At 38.3% G+C, this 23608-nt stretch overlaps 1 protein-coding gene across 5 annotated transcripts; it reads left to right on the top strand.

The window, feature by feature from the left end:
* The first annotated feature begins 114 nt into the window (after positions 1 to 114).
* On the top strand, positions 115 to 22491 carry RAD51AP1 (RAD51 associated protein 1). Of its 5 annotated transcripts, none has more exons than XM_078450149.1 (9): positions 115 to 159; positions 3191 to 3240; positions 5468 to 5609; positions 8528 to 8637; positions 10009 to 10095; positions 10621 to 10770; positions 15785 to 15949; positions 19156 to 19305; positions 21701 to 22491. In XM_078450149.1, exons 1-9 carry the CDS (start codon positions 137 to 139, stop codon positions 21832 to 21834), a joined length of 1011 nt encoding a protein of 336 aa, XP_078306275.1. In that variant the 5' UTR covers positions 115 to 136; the 3' UTR covers positions 21835 to 22491. The 5 variants fall into 5 exon arrangements, with proteins under 5 accessions (XP_078306275.1, XP_060514639.1, XP_060514640.1 ...); XM_060658656.2 differs by lacking the exon at positions 115 to 159 and adding an exon at positions 166 to 401; XM_060658657.2 differs by lacking the exon at positions 115 to 159 and adding an exon at positions 166 to 401 and having other exon boundaries at positions 10666 to 10770.
* Positions 22492 to 23608: the final 1117 nt, after the last annotated feature.

Genomic DNA, 23608 nt, shown 5'->3' on the forward strand with positions numbered 1-23608 from the left:
AAAAAAAAAAAAAAAAAAAAAAATCCACTGTCGTGGCGAAAGTGCATTGGCAAAGCTTGTGCTCCGCTTTGGTAGACCGGATGCGGAAGGGCAATATCTTGGGAACTGCGTGAGCCAGCTGTTCTTCTCAGTGCGCATGCGCCGCAGCAAGGATGGCTGGTAATCATTGGAGGGCTGGTGGCAGGGGGCGGAGAGCTCTAGTGTCTGGTTTTGGGCGGGAATTGAAACAGCCACTGCTGCCAACAAGAGCTTGAAAGCTGCAAACTTTCAGCCTTGGAGGGGGCCATGGTGCGGCCTGTGAGGTGGGTAGTTCATGACATCTGCGGGGATGGGAAGAAGCAGGAAGACGCCGTAGGCAACTTGGCCTGCACACGATTGACGGGAAAGGGCCGAATAGGACGGTGGGTAGCGAAGGTGGGATGGACGGTTTCTGTGGAGCTCTCCAGCCTCCACTGAGAGCCGCCCATTCCACAGCAGTATCCTAGCATCCTACCTTTATCCTTCTATGCCTTCCTTTGCAGCAATTGCCGATTCTTTTACTGCCCCCCACCCAGCCATTTAAATAAACCTTTGGTCTGTTAGCATTCGAACAGCGCTTTACATTTCAACCATCTCCTACTCACGTGTTACTTCTTTATTTTATCACTATAGTTCTTTGATATAGCAGTCTAGATATTCCTGTTTTATCGATTTAAACTCCCAGGCATAAAGGCCAAGTTAACGGAGTCACACAGCTAGTGAGTGGCAGGATAACACTCAAACCTAAATCGTACTGGTTCCAGAGCCTCTGTGTTTTCCATTATACTATTTGAAACTATTGCTCTACTTAACCACAGTGGAGTGCTATGGAGGCCTACAGTCAGCCATTCATTTAGAAAGTTATTGTAATAAGGATTAATATATCCCACTAGGTGTGGGAGGTTACAGGGGTGAGGGTAGGGGGCCACAAATACCGCAAAGTGATAGAAGGAGGAAAGTCTTTCTGTAAGCACTGTAGTTAGGATGTGCCTCTCTGCGGAGATAATACATGATCTGAGACATGAGTGATGAGAAAGAGCTAGCCAGCGAAAATCAGGGGCAATCCATGTAGAGGGGACAAAAGCCAAGGCCCTGAGCTTGACTTTGTTTGAGGAAGAGAAAGAAGGCCTCTAAAGCTGTAGCATTAACAAGCAGTGGGGAGAATTGTAGGGGATTAAGGCAGAGAAATAGGCAGAGGCCAGAGTAGGTAGGACCTTGCAGGCTTTAAAAAGGAGTTTGGATTGTATTCTACGAACAATGGGAAGTCAACAGAGAGTTTTAAATAGGGCAGGAAAATCTAATTTTGGTTTTATAAAGTTCACTGGCTGCTGGTGGAGAAAGAATGAGAGATAAGGTGACCAGAATGGCAACAAGGAAACCACTACATCATTAGATAGTGGTTTGGAGTAGGATGTTATCAGTGGACATGGAATGGTATAGATGGATTTGGGGTATATTTTGGAGATACTGCTGACAGAACTTGCTGATGGAATAGATGTGGAGGTTAAGGGGAAAAAAAGGATGATTTCACAGTGTTTTTGGCCTGAGCTACTGAATGGTCGGTCTTTGTATTAACCAAGATGAGGAAGACTAGGAAAGGGAACAGGTTCAGGAGGTGTGGGGGATCAGGAGTTCCATTTTGAACATATGAAGTCTGAAATGGATTTTCAGTATGTCCACCCAAGTAGCGAGGACATAATCCCTTTGTCTGGAACAGCAGTTGTCAAAGTACGGTCTGAAGACCCCCAGGGTTCCCTGAGGCCCTCTGAGGAGGTCCATGAGGTCAAAACTATTTTCACAATACTCCTAAGACATTGCTCACTTTTTTCATTGTTCTATCATCTGCACTGCAATGGTGGTGTAACTGCTGGCACCTGAGCATGAATCAAGGCAGTGGCACCATATTGCACAAGTGTCATTGTATTCTTTCCTGCTGCACATTCAGGGTACAAAAAAAAAAAAAAAAAAAAAAAAACCAGTTTCACTTAAGAATGTGCTTGATGAAGCAGTAAAAATTGTCATCCTCACTGTAGCTCAATTACTGAGCATATTCTTTTTTTAAGAGTTTTTATTTTTACTATGATTCAGTTTCAGAATTTCTAAAGAGGCTTTCATATTTTATTCAGCTTTTAAAATTCATTAACTCCAAAGAGTAGGAGAGTAACAAGAGTATTCTTCATTTTAATATTCTACATGAGGAAATGAAATACATACATAAAGTACTTCTATGGTGGTTGTCTTCAGGCAAAGCACTTGTGAGATTGTTTGAGTTGGGAGCTGACCTGACCTCTTTTTCGTAGAATACCCATTTTCCTTGAAAGAACAAGTGACCTACTAGGTTATTCACACTTGGGTGTTTGGTGGAAGGTAGAAAAGAAAACTACAAGGCCATTTCATTTAGTGCTTAGAGGAAGAAAGAAGAAAGTGAATTTGTTTTTTTTTCACTTTGAATATCACTTTTTTCTAATGGTTTTCTAAAGTAGTATGAAGATTCATTTGAGGTGGTAGGTACAAAGTCACCATTGTTTCAATGTCCGTTGCATAAAGAACATTATTTAGTATTGTGGGGAGATTAAAAAGAGAGAGAAAATATCTTTAAGTGTCAAGTTTATAATCTAGTAAGAAGACAATGCATATATAAAACAAAAGAATAGATACAACAGGAACTTATAAATGCCCCACAGCAATTAAACAGTATATAAATTGTGCTAATGATATTATTTTTATTTTGAGGGTTATCTGAATTATTTTTTTTCCTTATCAGGTATATCAAGTATGGTTATAACTATTTTAGCTAATGCTAAGTCCCTACTGTAAAATCCAACTTCTTTTTTTTAAATTTTTTTTAATGTTTATTTTTGAGAAAGAGAGACAAAGAGCATGATGAGTTGGGGAGAGGCAGAGAATGAGGGAGACAAAGAATCAGAAGCAGGCTCCAGGTTCTGAGCTGTCAGCACAGACCCCGATGCAGGGCTTGAACTCATGAACCATGAGATCATGACCAGACCCAAAGTCGTTTGCTCAACTGACTGAGCCACCCAGGTGCCCTGTCAAGTTTAAGTACTCTTAGGAGAATCGAAACACATTTTCATTTACTCAGACTGTCAATGGTCTTAAGGATTAGAGGTGGGAAATTGGCATTTGTGTAATTAAAAAATTGTCTTGCTCATAGGCATAAGAAATCGGTCAATTACTCACAGTTTGAGGACTCTGACAGTGATGGTAAGTAGAGATTCATATTTTTGCTTTAAAAACTTGGAAATTTATTTTCTCAGAATTCATATGACATATAGAACTCTAATATTGAACATATTACCCAATTGTATATGAGCTAGGGCTGCAAAAGTAATTTTCTAAGCATTTGGGATAATTCTACTGATAATTACACTGACAAGAATTATGTAGGTAAGTGATAAATGAACAGGACCTAGTGAAATGGCTCTTTAGATCTAAACTACTCTAGGTCCATGTTTCTCATAGTGTGGTTTGTCTCCTCCTATCTCTTTCCCTAAGAAGGAACACATTGTCTTTTGAAACACAAATGTGTTACAGAATATAATGTGAAATCCTCATTAACTGTACAATAAAATGAGACCTTCTATACCACTTTTTTTTTTCTTTTTAATGTTTATTTATTTTTGAGTGAGAGAGAGAGAGACAGAGTGTGAGCGGGGAGGGTCAGAGAGAGGGGGGAGACACAGAATCCAAAGGAGGCTGCAGGCTCTGAGCTGTCACCACAGAGCCTGACGCGGGGCTCGAACTCATGAACTGTGAGATCATGACCAGAGCCGAAGTCGGATGCGCAACCAACTGTGCCACCCAGGCGCCCCAACCTTCTATACCACTTCTTTATCCAGTCATCCGTCGATAGACATTTGGTGCTTTCCATAGTTTGGCTATTGTAAATAATGTTATAAAAATTGGGGTGCATGTGTCCCTTCCAATTAGTATTATTGTATCCTTTGGGTAAATACCTAGTAGTGCAATTGCTAGATCGTATATTACTCAGCCATAAAAAAGAGTGAAATCTTACCATTGGCAACAATGTGGATGGAGCTAGAGGATAAGTGAAATAAGTCAGTCAGAGAAAGACAAAGACCATATGATTTCACTCACAGGTGAAATTTAAGAAGCAAAATGAACATGGGGTGGGGGAAGAGAGGCAAACCAAGAAACTGAGTCTGAACTATAGAGAACTGATGATTATAGAAGGAAGTGGAGGGGGGGTAGGTTAAATAAGTGGTGGGAATTAAAGAGGGTACCACTTGTGATGAGTACTGTGTGTTGTATGTAAGTGTAGAGTCACTAAATTGTACACCTGAAACTAATAAACTAATATTACACTGTGTGTTAACAGGAATTTAAATAAAAACTTGGAAAGGAAAAAAGAAACAAAAACAAGACCTTGAAGAAAGGTTGGGCATAGGCTATAGTCTATTGGGTTATATATTTCTTTGTCTCTGCTGTTAAGGGAACTTTGGTCAAAAAGTGTGAGAAACAGTTAGATTACATCATATTTCGAAATAGGTTTTGTATTTCTCAGACAGAGCTTTCTGTGAGTCAAATGTTCAGTTATCCAGAGGTTTGAAGGAACCTGTTTTTTGCATTGGGCTCAACTGTAAATGTGTCTAAGACTTGGGAGAAAATAGTGTAGACTCTGACCTGTAGCTTTTTATTACTGTTATCAGTATGTCACCAAATATTTATAAATTGACAGTAGTGTCCTAGACATTATGGGGTGGACGTGGTGGTAAGTCACAAGTTAACATATTCCAACATGGGGAAACTTGGCAGAGACAACATGTATTAATAAATGCTAACGCTGCAATCAAGACTACGTGTACCCTGAGGGTATTCATCCATGTGCTGCACATGTGTGTAAAAACTATCGCAGCAAGGGGGCGCCTGGGTGGCTCTGTCGGTTGAGTATCCAACTTCGGCTCAGGTCATGATCTCACAGCTCGTGAGTTCAAGCCCTGCGTCAGGCTGTGTGCTGACAGCTCAGAGCCCAGAGCCTGCTTCTGATTTTCTGTCTCCCTCTCTCTCTGCCCCTCCCCCAGTCATGCTCTCTCTCTGTCTCAGAAATAAATAAACATAAAAAAAAATTTAAAAAAAAAAACTATCACAGCAGGTTTATGTTGAATGTCAATGGAACTAGATCACATTTTGTAGTGAATTGGCTTTTGATAGACTTATATTTTAATAAACAAAGGCCACTAAAACAAAGTTGAAAAGCATGAGTGAGAATAAAGACAAATAATACGCCAACATTTTTTAAATGATGGCAATTAAACAACTTTCTTAATGTTTAAACCTTGAACACACACTGTAGTGAATTTCAGCTGCTAAGAAAATGTTTTATTTCTTAGGAAAAGCAGTTTCATATTTTATTTTGTTTAATTAATTTATTTTTTATATGTTCTTTTATTTTTGATTCACACATGAATAGATGACTTTATTTCTGCAACTGCACCTTTAAATAAAAAACCCAGAACAACACCAAAGGAGTTAAAACTAGAAACAAGGAAACCTAAACTGAAGAATCTCCAGAAAGAAGATATCCCATTGCAAGAGAAAACCCCTAAAAAAAGGTGAGAGGTAAGACATACAGTAAATATACATTCGATGTGTTAACTTAAAAGAGGGACAAATTTGAACTCTTGGTTTAATTTTTTTTAATGCTTATTTATTTATTTATTTGTTTATTTGAAAGAGAGAGAGACAAAGCATGAGCGGAGGAGAAGCAGAGAGAGAGTGAGACACAGAATGTGAAGCAGGCTTCAGGCTCTGCGCTTCCAGCACAAAGCCCGACATGGGGCTCAAACCCACAAGCCACGAGATCGTGACCTGAGCCAATGTCAGACACTTAACCGACTGAGCCCTCCGGGCGTCCCTTGAACTCTTCGTTTAAATTAGAACTTGAGCCCAGTCGTAGGTATTATTTTATTTAGTGCATGTAGGAGAACAGGGATGTACCATTAATCCCCTTCTGACTTTCTGCCTTAAAAAAGAAATTCACAAAAAAAAAAAAAAAAAAAAAAAAAAAATTAAAAAAAAAAAAAAAAAGGGGCGCCTGGGTGGCGCAGTCGGTTGGGCGTCCGACTTCAGCCAGGTCACGATCTCTCGGTCCGTGAGTTCGAGCCCCGCGTCGGGCTCTGGGCTGATGGCTCGGAGCCTGGAGCCTGTTTCCGATTCTGTGTCTCCCTCTCTCTCTGCCCCTCCCCCGTTCATGCTCTGTCTCTCTCTGTCCCAAAAATAAATAAAAAACGTTGAAAAAAAAAATTAAAAAAAAAAAAAAAAAAAAAAAAGAAATTCACAAACATGTTAGGAAATATTCATTTAAGTATTAAGTATTCATTAAAGTATTCATTAAGTATTCATTAAAGACAATTACAAAGTTTAGGAGGTACAGCTTACTTTTATAGGACTGTATATCTGTCTCTAAAGTCTTCAAGTCTTACAAGACTACTTTGTTTAAAATTACAATCTGTAAAGATAGTTTTATAAAAATTGAAACCATGTATTTTTCTGCAGATAAAAGATATTTTTTCTTTATATTGTTTAGACTGGTCCAGCACTGAAAAGGTCCTATAGTTTCTAGACGAATTCTGGATTTCCACTAGTTCCAAGAGAGAAGAGAGAATGAGGGAAGGAAGTCCTGAGAGGCCCCAAACCTGAAGTATGGAGAGGAGATTGGCAGAAGGGGACTATTAACAAATGGAACATGGGGGATGGTGTGGTTCACTGCTGCAAGCTGGAGAAAAGCTCATTAACACAGAGAAAGTTACCCCATGTCCTGCTCATTACCTTTTTCTCTTTTTTTGTTTTCGGTTTTGAGATTCTTGTGCTAGGTTTAAGTACAGTGGGAAAAAAAAAAAAAAAAAAAACCACCTACAAATGAGAGAGAATATTTGCAAATCATATAATTGATGAAGGATTTGTATTCAGAACATATAAAGAAGTCTTACAATTCAACAGTAAATAGATTAATAACCCAATTTACAAAATGGGCAAAGGATTTGAGTAGACATTTCTCCAAAGAACATCTCCAAGTTAATAATAAGCACATAAAAGATGCTCAGCATCCTTAGCCATCAGGGAAATGCAAATCAAAACCATGGTGAGATAATACTTCACACCCTTTGGGATGGCCATAATCAAAAAGACAGACAATAACCAATGTTAATGAGGATGTGGAGAAACTGGACTTCTTGTACATTGTTGCTGGGAATGTAAAATGGTACAGCCACATTGGAAAGCAGAGTAGCAGTTCCTCAAAATGTTGAACATGGGGTTATTCTATGACCCTGCCTAGGTATGTACTCAAGAGAAATGAAAACATATACCCACACAAAAACTTGGACACAAAGCTTCACAGCATTATTCACAATAGCCAGAAAATGGTAGCAGTCCAAATGTCTGTCCAACTCATGAGTGGATAAATAAAATGTGGTCTGTCTATACACTGGAATATCATTCAGCAGTAAAAAGAAGTACTAATACATGCTACGACATGGATGAACCTTGAAAACATGCTGAGCAAAAGAAGCCAGACATAAAAAGTCCACATGTATGATTCCATTGACTTGAGATGTCTAAAATAGGTGAGTCCATAGAAACAGGAAGTAGATTAGTGTTGCCAGGTGCTAGGGGCGGGTAAGCAGGGAGTGACTGCTAATGAATATAGGGTCTCTTTGGGGGTGATGAAAGTATTCTGAAAGTAGGTAGTGGTGATGGTTTCTCAACTCTGAATATACTTAAAGACTGCTGAATTGTACACTTTAAAAGGGTGAGTTTAATGCTGTGTGAATTATATCTCAATAAAACTTATTTTTAAAAAATAAATCCTTCAAGGTGCATCTCAGTATTTCGTCCTTTATATAACTTTTTTCTTAAATCTGTCTTTGATTTCTTTTCTTACACACCCTAACACTCTGACCACCTTTAATAGGAGACATAATAATCTGCTCATATAGGAAAATTATCAGTACGTCTTATTTCCCTACCCTCCTCATTAATTGCAGACTCCTTCAGGGTACTTTTAATATTCTATTTAGTGCAGTGCCTCATACACAGTAAGTACTTGGTGACATATTTGTTAAAGTCTAGATTGGGAGGAACAGTTTAATAAAAGAGCTATAATACCTGTTTAAGGAGGTGTGAGTGAGGTCAAAGAAGATTTCTAAGTGGATTTTTGAGGAAAGTCTTTATTCTAGGTTGAGCAGGTGCTTGGCGTTGGTAACAAGGACTGACATTACCCTGAAAGGAGGCAATACGTACAACAGCACAGACTGCTGCTCTTTCAATCTCGTATGCACCTGTAACATGACATTACTTCACATTAGCAGTCTTAACCATTAAAGTCAGTTATGATCACGATTACTGTTTAGAAAACATTTTTGTGAGGTTAGCAGCTCTTAAATAGTGATTCAGAAAAATCTCAGATTTTGCTGTTTGGTTGAGATTGATATTTTTAAAAACTCATTTTTATTTTTTTGCCTCCCTTTAGGATGGCTTTAGATGACAAGCTCTACCAGCGAGACTTAGAAGTCGCACTTGCTTTATCAGTGAAGGAACTTCCAACAGTCACCACTGATGCGGAAGAGGCTCAAGATAAAAGTAACTTTACTTTCTATATATTTCTTTTTGTAACCTCATTGCTTTTGTAATTGTGTCTCCGGATGAGCCTTCATAGAGGAAACAATAAGAGTTTAATACTTTGGATAGCAAATGGAGCAACTGGCATAATTAGATTCCGTGCTTTATTCTGCATGAATGTCGTTCATGCACACGCATCTCTCTGCTTAACACCTGATGCCAACTCTGGACTAAGTCATGGACTATGAGCTTGGATGCAAGTCACTTTTGTTTACAGTGGAAATTTAATTTCTTAAGCAAATGAATTGGTCTATACAGTCCTAATAACCCATCTCTTTTCTCTCAAAATTCAAATTACTAGTGAGGGTAATTTTTATTATTTACGAAGGCTGAAGGTACTAGTTTGGTTAGCAGGCTCAGTGGACTTACAAGATGTAGGACTTCTGGATTTCTCTGGGTTTTTCTCCTTCGATTTTTCTAGCAACTGTGTAGCAGATGGCAATATTGATACTCTGGAGAGGCAGAGATCATTATTCTTGGAAAAGACATTCAAACTGTTAGCATGCTTTTTAGATGAAATTGTTTTGACTTAGCTTCTTTTATGTTGGAGGATATTTTTAACTCATTAGCTCATTTAGGGGTATAGATGTTTCAGTCATTATTGCCTACTATTTGACAGTAAATAAAACACTGTTGATTGATTAGGGAGCCGTTTACTAATCAGGAAATCAAAGAAACAAAGAGAATTATCTTATATCCAAAACTGAGAAAATGGAACTCATCTCTCTCCTGTAAGGGCTGGTAGAATATATAGCAGGATTTCCTTGGAAGTACCAGTTCTCATAGATTAATATACTTTATAGCACTGGGATTTATTAGTACAGTTACCATAACTCAAAGTCCTCTTGAAATACTTTAGATCATTTTAAGGTTATTATAATGATTGAAAAGTCTTTGTTAGTAAAAGCATGTATCTATTACACAGAAATGATAGTTAGTATTTATTGACTGTTTCCTATGTGCTGGGCACTACAGTAAGCAATTTCTACATGTGACCCACTTTGATCCCCCACAATACACCTAATTAGTCCACGCTCTATTTTTTCTCTCCACAATATAGATGAGGACATTAAGTCTTAGGATAAGCCATATTCCCATACTCGTGTAGCCAGTTGGAGGGGTAGAGCCTGAATTTCAACTTAAGTCTAAGTGTGTTTGATTTCAGAGCCCAACTCCTAAACCGTATGCTGACCTTTCCAAGGTAAGTCATACTAGCTTGAGCTTGGATCATTCATCTGTATCTGAATGCTTTTACATTTGAACACCAGTTTTCCTATTTCTACCCATTGACTAAGGTGCATCTGTATCTTTTTCCTTCCTCCTTACCTTTAGGCATTGAAAAGTGTGACAGTCGTGAAAGTGAAACAATGAGTAAGGCCCCTCATATATCCAATTGCAGTGTAGCCAGCGATTATTTAGGTAAGCTTTGATATTAATAATAATACTAATTTTTTCTATCAACAAGCTATTTTTCTAACTTCTATTTCAATACCTGACACTGTAGCTAGAACCAAGATATTCAAATTTGTCAAGGTTCTCTTCACCTCCTCTCCTTTGTTTCTTTGTGTTTTAGTCTTTTTCTCTTTTACTGCAGACCAATTTTCCTTTTCTTCCCTGGTGGAAGGTCATGACTACCGGTGGCTTCTAGTTGATAGCTGTTGACCACTGAAGAAAGGGGCTGCATCTTCCCTGCTCCACTTTTCAGATTTCTTGGGGAAAGCCTCCTCAGTTGGGTCTCACACTTATTCTTAAACTGGACTCTGTTGTCAGGATACTGACGTTTATCATGGTTGTGCCAGATTGGACTATGTGATCTATTAGAAGCAGCGGAAGAATGAAGCTGGGCAGATAAAAACAACGGATGTGATAGAAGTCTATTTTGCAGTTCTTTCAATATTATCTGTCACAAAAAGTTTTCTGTTGGTTTTTATGCCTCTCCTGAAGATTTGGATAAGATTACTGAGGAAGATGATTTTCCTGGTGTTCAAGGGAAAAGAAAAGCAGCATCAAAGGCTATGGTACAACAGAGGAAGATTCTTCTGGAAGGCAGTGATGGCGATAGTGCTAATGACTCTGAACCAGACTTTGCAACTGGTGAGTTATATCCTACCTCCAAATTAAGCCTATGGAAATTCAGTAAAAATTTCTTAAAGACCATTAGTGGATGCAAAGCACTGTGCTAAATGTTTGGTATATGCAAACTTGAACTTACAGGACAGTTACATCCAGCTCTGCCATTTGGGGAGAAGCTTCATGTGGAGGTGACCTTTAAGCTGTACCTTGAAAAATAAGTAGTATTTACACAAACTAAAAGGGTAAAATAGCGTTCCTGACTGATAGAAAAGCATCAACAATGGCATAGACAAGCACACATAGAAGAAAGTGATCAGGAAGCCTGTGGCAGAGAATGTTCTAGAAGAGGCTAAGGAGGCAGGCTGGCACTTTCTAAGAAGTGTACACTTCTTTCTATAATACTAGAAATCCATGAAGTATCTTGGGGATGAAGTGATATGAAACCTATATTTTTATTTGTGACTTTGTTTTTCAGATTCATTCAGAAATTAGGGCAAATGGGAAGCATAGTGACCTGGACAGAGCATCATAATATATTAATTAAAAATTAAAATGAATAAATCCATAAATTTGTGCCAAATCGGATGCTATATTTTGATAGATTTTAACATGCTATTGACAAATGGATTTGTTCATCAACATTTTATAAATATTTGAGTATCTGTTATGTGCATTATATTGAAGACACTACAGCAATGAATACAGCAAATACAGCAGTGAACAAAACAGAGCTCCCTTAAGAAGCTTAAAGTTGAGTGAGGGGACACAGACAGTAATGAAATGTAGAATGTATCAAGTGTCATCGTAGAAGAGCTATGTAGAAGAGGAAGACAGAGTAGAGCCCAGACGTCTGCCTTTTGAACCAGTACCTGCCCCTTTATATGACCTGGGTCATCCCAAAGCAGACAGTCTAGGGATCTAACTTTGAGAAACACTGATGTAACTGGAGCACCGGAAAGTAGGAGCCACGGAAAGAAAATGCCCTGAAGAAGCATAGTAGAGCATGGACTGAATGTTTCCCAACTTAAGGTTACTTAATACAAAAAAGCCCAAAATAAGAAAATAACTCCTTGTCAGTTTAATTGTTTCTTCAGGGATATGATTGTGGCACTTCCAGAATGTCATTATCGTTATTTGACACATGCTTGTCAGAAAAATCAGTCAACAATTTTAAAGTTATAAATTGCAAGTCTACTTAACATGCCAATGAAATTAATTTGTCTTTAATAGTGGTTAAAAATGTTTGTGTGGAAATGAAATCAGTTGCTTTGTTTACTGGGTTTATGTAATTAATGGGTTATGTTTCTAGAGGTATGATAGAATTTGAAAAGAATAATATTCTCTTATTTGCATTCCAACCTCATATATTCTCTCTCTAATAATTTTATAAAAGTAAGTTTTTATCGAGATTATAATTTGGATAGTGACTTTAAAGTCGCCTCTATGCCTTTGAAAGGAAGTTGTTAAAATCTCCAAAAACACAAATGGCCAAAAAGCATATGAAAAGATGCTCAATATCAGTATCATTAGGGAAATACAAATCAAAATCCCAATGAGGTGTCATCTTACACCCATTAGGATGTCAAAAAAACAGAAAATAACTAGTGTGGTAAGGATGTGGAGAAATTAGAACCCTTGTTCACTCTTAGTGGGATTTCCACCGTGGAAAGCAGGGTGGCAGCTCCTCAGAACATTAAAAATAGAAGTATCATGTGATCTAGCAATCCCACTTCTGGGTATATATTCAAAAGAATTGAAAGCAGGGTCTCAGATATCTGCACACCCATATGTATAGCAGTGTTATTCACAGTAGCTAAGGGGTGAGCAACTCAAATGCCCATCACAGTTTAATGGATAAACACCATGTGGTCTATACATACAATAGAATTTCAGCCTTCAAAGGGAAGGAAATCCCATCATGCACTACAACTTGGGTGAACCGTAAAAACTTTATGCTAAGCAAAATAAGCCAGTCACAAAAGACAAATGCTGAGTGGTTCCACTTATAAGAGGTATCTAAAATAGCCAAATTCATAGAAACAAAATAGAATGGTAGTTAGATGAGAAGAGAAAGGATCATTTGTGACCTTCGGCAGGGAAAGAAAAATGAAAATTGGAGAGAACATAGACTTTTCTTAAGGACATCTAAAGATTCACAGAATCCGTAACCCCATTGTTGGGGCCTTTCAGCTTCACCAATTTGGTATGCTAATGACTTGGAATTCTGGGAGCTCCACTTACCACCACCAGATGATTTAACTGCTTTTTCTGTTGACTGATGATGGTCAGTTGGACCTTACCGTTAGATAAGTTTGATAAGTAGAGTTTAGCCAGTTGCTACCATTTATTCTCTCAGGCCAAGAAAAGAACACATGCACTACCAGAACTGTGGGATACATAGGAAGTTTGGTCCTTCTAGAGTCTATATTTTGAAACTTTGGAGAAACTCCACTACTTGCCCTCCCTGAACCTAGGTCCTTTTGGGACTCCAGAAATAATTATTTGATTTTTCTTTTTTCTTTTTTTTTAATCTTTATTTATTTTTGAGACAGAGAGAGACAGAGCATGAACGGGGGAGGGTCAGAGAGAGAGGAAGACACAGAATCCGAAGCAGGCTCCAGGCTCTGAGCACAGGCTCTGAGCCTCAGCACAGAGCCCGACGCGGGGCTCGAACTCACGGACCGTGAGATCATGACCTGAGCTGAAGTCGGACACTTAACTGACTGAGCCACCCAGGTGCCCCAATTACTTGATTTTCAAAGTACTATATATAGCAGCCTTCGTGTGGTCTGCTGGCATTATATGGCTAATTCTATAGAACCCAGTAATCGTCATGTGAATATGTGGGTTGATTACTCTCATGTGTTTTTAAGTTTTTATTTGTATGGAAAGACAGAATAAGGAAATAGTAATTTGAAGATCATAATGACATTGTTAATTTAGGCAAAGGCCATCAATGAAAAGCTGACGAGGATCTTCACGATGAGAATTCAGGCTGGCGGCAACTGTGCCAACCAAGAGTGGGACAACCATATGTTCTATGCTTTCTGATCTGATATAATAGGAAGTACAGAGCATTCTTATGAAGTACATTCTTACAAAAAAATAACAAGGTGAGCCTGATTCTAATTGGGCCTTGAGAAAATTCCAGCTCACAGAATAAGCAAAACGCCATGAGGAAGGAAGCAGACAACAAATGCAGAATGTCAGAAGTTCTATAGGACAACTGACTTGGTTACTTCAATAGCTCTATTTTATTTTATTTTATTTTATTTTTTTTTTAAATTTTTTTTTTCAAAGTTTTTTATTTATTTTTGGGACAGAGAGAGACAGAGCATGAACGGGGGAGGGGCAGAGACAGAGGGAGACACAGAATCGGAAACAGGCTCCAGGCTCCGAGCCATCAGCCCAGAGCCTGACGCGGGGCTCGAACTCACGGACCGCGAGATCGTGACCTGGCTGAAGTCGGACGCTTAACCGACTGCGCCACCCAGGTGCCCCAATAGCTCTATTTTAAAGTGATTAAACGGTACCTGGGTGGCTCAGTCAGTTAAGTGTCCGACTCTTGATCCCAGCTTAAGTCTTGATTTTGGGGTCGTGAGTTCAAGGCCCCATGTTGGGGGCTTAAAAAAAAAGTGGTTAATGTGGACTGGATAGAAGATTATACCAAGACACTATCGTTGATACTGTAAGATATGATAATGACATTGTTGTGTTTTTTTAAAAAAAGCTCATGTGTTCTAGAGATGCAGTGTGAAGTATGTACAATTGTAATGACCTGATGCCTCAGACTTATTTTAACATACTTCCAGAAGAAAAGGAAGAAGATGAGAGAGAGAGAGAGAGAGAGAGAGAGATGAAGCAGATGTAGCAAAGTATTGATGAATATTGAATCTGAGTGCTGTGTTACTGTTTCAGGTTGTGTATGCTTGAAAAACTTTATGGATATTTATTTTTATATAAAATATTTCCTACAGATAGGTAGATATTATATGTGATGGGCATAACAGTTATCTCTGAGTGGTGAGATTAGGAGATTTTCTTTTGCCTTAATACTTTTTTGTTGTGGTCTACATTTCCTGCAATAAGCATACACTGCTTTTATAATTAAAAAAATAAAGTTTTTATGAATATTGTCCTAATAATCCTTATTTACACTTAGCATTCAGAATTTATTATTTACAAGACATGGTTTTCTGACCCCCTCCCCCTCCTTGGCCCTCCCCCACCCAAAATAGAAGAATCGTTGCTTGACTATCAGCTATTCTTTGTGCTTATTCTCAGAGCAGCTGTAGCTCCTTAATCTATTACTTCTCTGGCTTGTAGCATCGCAGTAGAGAGAAGGGTTTGTGGGAAATAACAGGTGTGCCCAAATGAAATCATATGTAGGATTATAAGTTAAGATGTTGTGGTATGGTTAGTCTGTTCTAGATTCCCATTGGGTTTCTATTCTAGAATGTTGAAGTTTATGTGATTAAAGGAAGGTATAATGTTACTATCACCATCAAGGTCATTGTTTTGAAAGAGTTGGTAATGTTGTACCCTATCATTCTTTTCGAAAGTCACTGAATTAAACTGGAAACATTGGAAGCAAAGATTACTGATGGGAACTATAATGATAATAGTAAGAGCAAACAATTCTGTTTTGCTTGTTGTCTGCCAGATGTCATTCTAAAGGCTTTGCCTCTATTAACTCATTGAATCCACACAGCAACCCTATGATGTAGGTTTTATGGTGATCCTCATTTTATACATAGAAAACTTAAGCCGAGTGAAGTGAGCGCCCTAGGGTCACACAAAGTGTGAGCTGAGGGGCCAGGATTCAAACCCAGGTGACCTCTCAGTGACTGCGGTGGCATAGCGTAGCAGGAGGCGCACAAGACTCTAGTGCAAAGGCTGTAAATTCAAGGCCATAGAAGCCCTTTTTTTGTTTAACTGAAGTAAATTGACAAGCAATGTTGTGTTAGTTTCAGGTATACATGGAAGCCTCACTTTTTAGAACAAAGATCAAGTATATGCAATCCTCTTGTTTTAGGTGAAGAGTCTGAGGATGACTCTGATTTTAGTGAGAGTGAAGATAATGATGAAGACTTCACTGTGAGAAAAAATAAAGTGAAAGAAATTAAAAAGAAAGAAGTGAAGGTCAAATCCCCAGTTGAAAAGAAGGAGAAGAAACCTAAATCCAAATGTAATACTTTGGGTAAGCTTAATCCAAAACACTAACTTTATAAAACGTATTTGGTTTATTTGTGTTTTTCTTACCTTTGCCTTTGTTCTCCGTAACATTTTGCCAGTGTTCATTTCTAGCTAAGAAACGTAGATGGAAGGAGGGATGGGGAAGGGAGAAAAGCAGACGAGTTCTGCCCACTGTCTACTGCCTACCAGCTCTTACTAGAATTACCCTCCACTAGCACTGATGGCCACCCTCTGAGGTAGCTATTATCACCTGCATTTGATAGTGAGAAAACTGAGGCTCAGACAGGTTAAATAATTTGTAGGAATTCTTACAGCTAATTAAATGAGGAGCTAGAATTTGCACCTAGTTTTGTCCATTTAGAGCCCAAGTTTTAGCCACTGGACCACATTTTTTCCAGGCAGTTAACAGGGAAGTTTACATGATTCTAATTTCTTGCTTTCATGCTTGACTTAGTCTTTGATTTGAGAACCCTTTTGCTATGTGTTTTAGGGCTTTTTTGGTTTTTCTTGAGTTCATAATATATAATAGATTATTATGAACTATAACTTACATTAACTTGATTTTTCTTTACTTATCGATATATATTTTTCTGTCTTCATTGTTTGAAACTAAGATTTCCATTATTCAGACTCCATTTATTGGTGCTGGGAGCTGCTGTCACCTTAACTAGTGTGGTGCTGAGTACTTACTGAGAAATAAGGACTAAATACTGATTCATATTCCTCCCTCTACTGTATTCTGAATTAATAAGGTTTTAATTAGTGTCTTTTTAAATTGACAAATTCATCTGGTTTTCAGAAATTAGGTTTTAAGTGCAGTGGGTTTTAGATATAAAACTGTATATTAGTTTCCAATTGCTGCCGTGACAAATAACCACAAACGTAGTGGATTAAAACCACAAATTTATAATTTTATAATTGAGGAGGCCACAAGTTCAAAGTGCTTCTCACTGCACTACAATCAAGCTAGTAGCAGGACTGTGTTCCTTTGTGGAGGCTCTGGGGGAAAATTCCTTTTCTTGACTTTTGTGGCATTTAGAGTCTGCCTGTGCCCTTTGACTGGTGGTCCACAGGGGTCCATTTCCACCTTCAAGGCCAGAAAAGGCAGGGACTTTCTCACATCACATCACTGATTCTCTCTCTCTTTCTCCTGGTTCTCACTTTCATTTATAAGGACCCTTGTGAGTACATTGGGCCATCCAGATAATTCAAGATAGTCTCCCCCTCTCAAGATCCTTAACTTAATGACATCTGCCAAGTCCCTTGCTGTGGAAGGTGACATACACGTGTCCTGGGAATTAGGATATAGACATCTTTGAGGGTCCATCCTTCTGCCTACCACAAACTGATATGAAAAAGTCATTGACAGTATGAATGTATTTTATATTTTCTTTGGATGCTTGTTTATGCTTCCTCACCAAGACATACTAAAAATTAAGAATAAAATGTTAGTTTACACATTGGAATTTACCATTTCAGGTCTACTGGATTGGAGCAAGTTGTTTCACAAGGAAGCTTAAAATATAATTTTAGTAGTAAAATTTAACTGCCAAATAATGGGGTTAAGAATTAGGAAATATGGAATATATTACTAGTCCCACTAGTAACATATGGAATAACCATTGAGAGTCTTTTCATCAGGCACATGTTACAATTTTTCCCTTGATAGAGAAAATTTTTGAGAGCTGTGCTGTCCAATATGATAGTCACTGGCTGTATACAGCTATATTAGACTTAATTAAAATTAAATAAACTTTAAAAGTGAATTCAGGTTTTGCTAACCCCATTTCAAGTGCTTAATAACAACATGTGGCTAGTGGCTATCACACGGATAGCACAGAATTTCCATCACAGCAAAAAAGCTTCTGTTGGACAGTGCTGATCTAGGGAATATAGAGGTTAACATTAAGAAGAGTATATAGTGAAAATGTTCATCTTCAAATACCTTTAGATATCCTTAGGTATATCACAGCAAGCATTATCTCAGAAGTGAATTTATATTCTACCTCTCCTCCCTTCATTTCCAGCACATTCCTCTCTCCCCCCACCCCAGACACCAAAACCTAGTCTCATTCTTGTGTTCATCTCTGGGTAAATGATACCATCCAGCAGTGTGCCCATGACAGGAACTTGCAAGTTATGATTATTTCTTCATCTCCATCACTACCTCCCCCCATCGAATTCCTAAAAGATCTCCAACTGCTGTTCTTTCCTTCATGCTCCCTGGGTTCAGGCCTTTATCACCTCCTACCTCTTTATAACCTGAAGAGCCTTCTAGGTGGTCTGCTTGCCATACGCTACCATCAGAAAGATGTGTTCAGAACACAAGTGTTCCCAAGAAAAACCAGTACATGACTGTGACTAGCCAGACACCTTCACTGGTGCACACAGCTCTTCATCAGTGATGTGCACCCTGTCCGTGTCTCTCTCCTTGACCTTCCTGCTCCAGCCATACTGAACCGGAGGCCGGTCCTGAGACCTGCTGCATTCTCCAGCTTTGCATGCTCTACTCCCTCTGCCTGGAAAACTTCCCTCTAACTCATCTTTCCTCTTCAACCTTGATTTGGCTCAAACTATCCTCAAACAACTTCCTTGTAACTTTTACCCCTATGCAGGTATGCATACAGATTGTAGGTTCCCTCCTGTGTATACCTCTAGACTTTGTCTTATCTCTTATCCCCACTGCATTATACACATGTCTTTACTTTTTTCCCCTTTCTACTAGAGTCTAGTGACCAAACCGTAAATTCCTTGGCAGCAGGATCTGTGAGCTCTTTGTGACCCTAGAGCCTAATATATTGTCTCACTGACACATACTGATGAGACGCCATTATATAATATATGGACTATGGAGCCAGACCTGGTTCCTAATCCTGGCTCAGGGACGCACCAGCTGGCATACTGCAGGCAGACTGCTCAGCCTGTCTGTTTCCTTATCTGGCAGTGGGGCTAGGAATATCGGTATGAGAGCTGCTCTAAGGGTTAAAAGCGATATATATGGCATGCTTACCACACTGCCTGGCATATAAATGCTCATTAAAGATGGCTGTTCTTAGGCTCTCAATAAATGTTTGTGTATAATTAGTTTCTCTAATTGATAATCTTGCCTTTTTAATTTTTATGAGATTATGTAACTTTATAATTTTTATACCTACCTGCCAGACTTATTCTTCCTCTATGAAAACCTTTTTCTATGTATGTTTTTTAAAGTGACTTCAGGAGACTCTGCTCCAGCTTCTGTGAAATCAGAACTTCAGCCTTCACCAAAAAAGGTTTCTGGTTCTTCGGAGGTCACTAGGAAACCATTACAAATACGCAGTCCTTTGGCTGAAAACAAAAAACCTAAGTGGGTCCCACCAGGTATGGTATATTTATTGATTAAGGGCAGAGGCTTGGAAAATTATCACTGTCAGCTTTTTTTCCTAGTTGCAAATGTTATACCATATTATTACGCATTCTTCAAAACCAAGGTTTTTAGTTGCTGCATTTATTTGTCATTCATCATTCCCTTCTACTGAGCATCCAGATTGCTTATTGTTTTTTCAGAGTCATAAATAAGGTTACAAGAAGCACAGACATCCTTATTTTAGAAATCTGTGAGCACATCCTTGATTATTTTCTTAGGATAAATTTCTAGTAGTGGAATTACAGTGTCAAAGAGTGTCCACATTTTCAATTCCTGATGTTTATTTTTGGCAACAAGTCTGTTTGCTCAAGATCCATTGATCATAGTCTGACTGAAGCCTCAGGACCTGTACGTGGGACTTCTAGCATTTCACAAATGCCCTAGCAGACTTGACTTCTCTTCCCTTTGTGTTCTTTTGTTCCACAGCCAAGCCTTGCTGATCCTTCAAGAATTCTTTGGCTTTCACCCTTCCCGACATTACCAAAACCCTAGTCCAGGCCCCATTCATTTCATGCCCAAGCTACCTGTGGCTTCATAACTGGTCCTGTGTCCACTTCCTAGTCCAGTGAAACTGATACAGTTTTTCTTCCTTAAACACAATGTATATCTTCTCTAAGAGCCTCTCTGTATACAGTTTCCTCTGTCTGGTATGTCTCTCCCCCTTTGTCCCCTTTCCTTTTCTAAGTCCCTCCAAATCTACTCAGGTTTGGTTTACTTCTTTTCACTGACATTTCTTTTTTCTTTTCTTTTCTTTTTTTTTTTTTTTTGAGAGATTGGGGGAGGGAGAAGGAGGGAGGGAGGGTGGGAGAAGGAAAGAGAGAATCTTAAGCTGGCTTCACACTCTGCTTGGAGCCCAAGGTGGGGCTCAATCTTATGACTGTGAGATCATATCTGAGCTGAAATCGAGAGTGGGATGCTTACCTTGACTGAGGCACCCAGGTGCCCCTTACTGACATTTCTTGATTGGTCCATAGTGGTCACTCCCTGATAACTAGGTATTAATAGACAGATTTCAGTCTGAGTCAGTATTTTTGTATCCTTTGGGTAAATGCTGATTCAAAGGGGCATGTGTACCCCAAGTTTATAGCAGCAATATCAATAATATCCAAGCTATGGAAAGAGCCTAAATGTCCACTGACTGATGAATGAATAAAGACAATGTGGTGTTCACACACACATAATGGAGTATTACTCAGCCATGAAAAAGAATGAAATCTTGTCATTTGTAGTAATGTGGATGGAGCTAGAATGAAATAAATAAGAGAAAGACAAATGCCATATGATTTTACTCATATGTGGAATTTAAGGGAAAAAAATGGAGCAAGGCAAATCATAAGAGACTCTTACTATAGAGAAAAAGCTGGGGGTTGCTGGAGGGGAGGTGGTGGGTGGGGGGATGGGCTACATGGGTGATGGGCATTAAGGAAGGCACTTGTTGGGATTAGCACTGGGTGTTATATGTAAGTGATGAATCACTAAATTCTACTCCTGAAACTAATATTACACTATATGTTACTAGAATTTAAATAAAAGCTTGAAATATTAAAAAAAAAAAAAGCATTAAAAGGAAAGGGTTTCAGTCTGAGGCTGCATAATTACTTAACGTCTCTTAATTACTTCATCTTCTGAAATATCAGGCATATCTTGATTCAACAATTCCGTACATTACTCAGTGCTCACCATGATAAGTGTAGTCACCATCTGTCAACAAACAACATTATTCTAATATTATTGACTATATTCTCTGTGCTATACTTTTCATCTCTGGGACATTTCTTTTATAACTGGAAGTTTGTACCTCTTAATCTCCTTTATCCCCCCCCCCCCCCTTATCTATTTCACTCACCCACCCCAGCCCCAGTCAGAGAAGGCAAATACTATACGATGTCACTTAAAAGAACTAGTATAAATAAGTAAAAAGAGTATTGGTCGTGTTTACAGTTATTTAATATTTGAAAAAAAATAGATTCAAGGAGTATTTGGAAAAATATGGGATTTTTTAAAAATGCATTAGATTTTTCTACTACTAGAAATTATAACTGCATGCATTTCTTTATTCTCTATGCCTCTACAACCAATGTTATTTGCTCCCAACTTACCAACTTCAGCTTTCATGCTTAAAGTTTTGGTGTCGTTACCTTGCCTTCGGAGCATGTTTGAAAATAGGCAGTACTATATTCTTTCTAATCTTTAATACTGTTCATTCTTTTGATCTTGTTTGTAGTTTGAATAGAGCTTGTATACCAGAGTAATCTCTACTTACCTTTTTTTGCATCTTTTGTTTTGTAAGTTGATCTTTGTTAGGAGGTTTCTAACATCATCAGCATCAGGTGCTATGTTTTCTTTCAGCGATGTCCGGAAGCAGCAGCATCAGGAGCCCACTGGCAGGCGTGTCTGTTAAGTCTCCAAATCAGAGTCTCCGCCTGGGTTTGTCCAGATTAGCACGAGTTAAACCTTTGCATCCAAATGCCGCTAGTAGCTGAGTGTGATAGTAAACACATGTTTGATTAAGAGAATCACAGTTTTACAAGTGTGTTTATATTTGATTTGTGTTTATATTTAAGGAGGGTATCATAAGATAAAGGAATCCTTTAATGTCCTATAAATTGCCTCTACCCATTCCATGATGATATTCTCTGAAGCTATTCAAGATTTCAATAAGGGGTTTGTTTATCAGAATTATCTTGTAATGCCCTTTCCTTCTGGAGAATGTGTTCTATTTTTCCTGTGTATAATAAGTCATTGTCATTCAGTGGTTGTCAGTTTGACATGGAGAATGTCCATGTTGCATGCTATTCTTTTCTAGAAACATGATGCTCCTTTCTAGCTTTGTCTAATTTATGGCACCTTAACTGTAACTATTCAGAGTTTAAAAGGAAACATTCCCACTTTTTCCAGGAGACATTTCTGAAATCTTACTTAAGCTACATTGTCAGTTTAATTGCAAAAATGTTTCATATTTTAGTCAAATACTAAGAATTCAGAATTCATTTACCCATTAAAATGGTTGCTATAATGACCTGTCTCCTACTCAGAAGTAGATGTTTATTGTATAGCAAATAGAATTTCATGACATTTTATGAAGTTCTCATCAAAGCCTTTAATAAAAGTGAAAAAGTTTTGATATGCTCTTTCCTTGAGCCCATTGCACCTGTCTACATTTGTCTACATTTCATTAGGTTGTCTATATTTCATTATATTAAATGAATGCTTTATGAAAAAAAAACAAACAAACAACTTAGTCTTTTTGTTGTAAATATAAGGGGTGGGGGCTGGAGGGAGCTGTTTCTTCAAATCATCACTTTATGTTAAGCCGGTACCTTAGATGATGGCTGTCAAGTATCTGGTCATCTCTATTATGATATTAGATAATCCAGCTTTTCAGGAAGCTTAGCTCTGAACTTGCTATGAATAAAAGTAGTTATGGATATTTTACATTTTCTGGTGAGAGTTTCAGCCAGCTCCTGATCACTTTTTAATAAAAGCTCTTCAAATCATCTCAACCATTTAAACATGTATAATATTACTAGTTCAGTTTTACATGTTTGTAGAAACAGCTATGTTAATGTGAAAATAAGTAATTTAGAATTATGACTGAAGTGAGCATTTGCCTGTTGCTATTATACATTTTTTTTCTTGCATATGTTTTTACACTGTCATGTACCTCCTAACCTACCCTGCGACATCCACTTCTGAAAACATATATTCAGGTACAACGTATTGAGATGCATGCTGTCTGGTGCAGTTCAACAGGAAAGATTTATTAAGAGCCTGCCATGTATGAGGTACTGATGTCACTGATTAGTCATCCAGAGGCACCAGCGTGATGAACCTGTTTTCTCTGTGTCATTCAGAGTAATAGTTTGTATTGAAAACGACTTTAAATTATGTTTAAACTGGCCTTGCAGACAGCACTAATGGCCTTTCATTGTCAAATGCAGTGTACATTTTTCTCACCTAATCTTAGAGGCCCTGTTCATCACATTTTATTTTCTGGTCCCACGTGACACTATTCTTGTATAATTTTCTCCCCACATCTCTGCCTGTTCTTCATTGTTTTTCAGCTTTCCAATGTTTTCTGTCCCCTACACTCACTCTTCCCACCATAATGTCCTATTTTGTGTGATTCCATTCTTTTCCTCTGCCTTTTGTTTTTTTTTAAAGCTTAGGTGACTTCAAAGTCCAGTGGTAGACTGTGTCAGGAGTTTTAGCCCAGATCTTGTTCTACACAAGAGCCTACCTAGTCCATTGATAATT

The sequence above is a fragment of the Panthera onca genome, chromosome B4, assembly GCF_046562875.1.
Source record: "Panthera onca isolate mPanOnc1 chromosome B4, mPanOnc1 haplotype 2, whole genome shotgun sequence".
Classification (NCBI taxonomy): Eukaryota; Metazoa; Chordata; class Mammalia; order Carnivora; family Felidae; genus Panthera; species Panthera onca.

Coding starts and splice junctions, on each gene's coding strand:
- RAD51AP1 (XM_060658656.2), top strand. CDS start 286: ATGGTGCGGCCTGTGAGGTGGGTAGTTCATGACATCTGCGGGGATGGG. Junction 15,950..19,155: donor ATCCAAATGTAATACTTTGG/GTAAGCTTAATC, acceptor TGTTTTTTAAAG/TGACTTCAGGAGACTCTGCT. Junction 19,306..21,700: donor ACCTAAGTGGGTCCCACCAG/GTATGGTATATT, acceptor GTTTTCTTTCAG/CGATGTCCGGAAGCAGCAGC.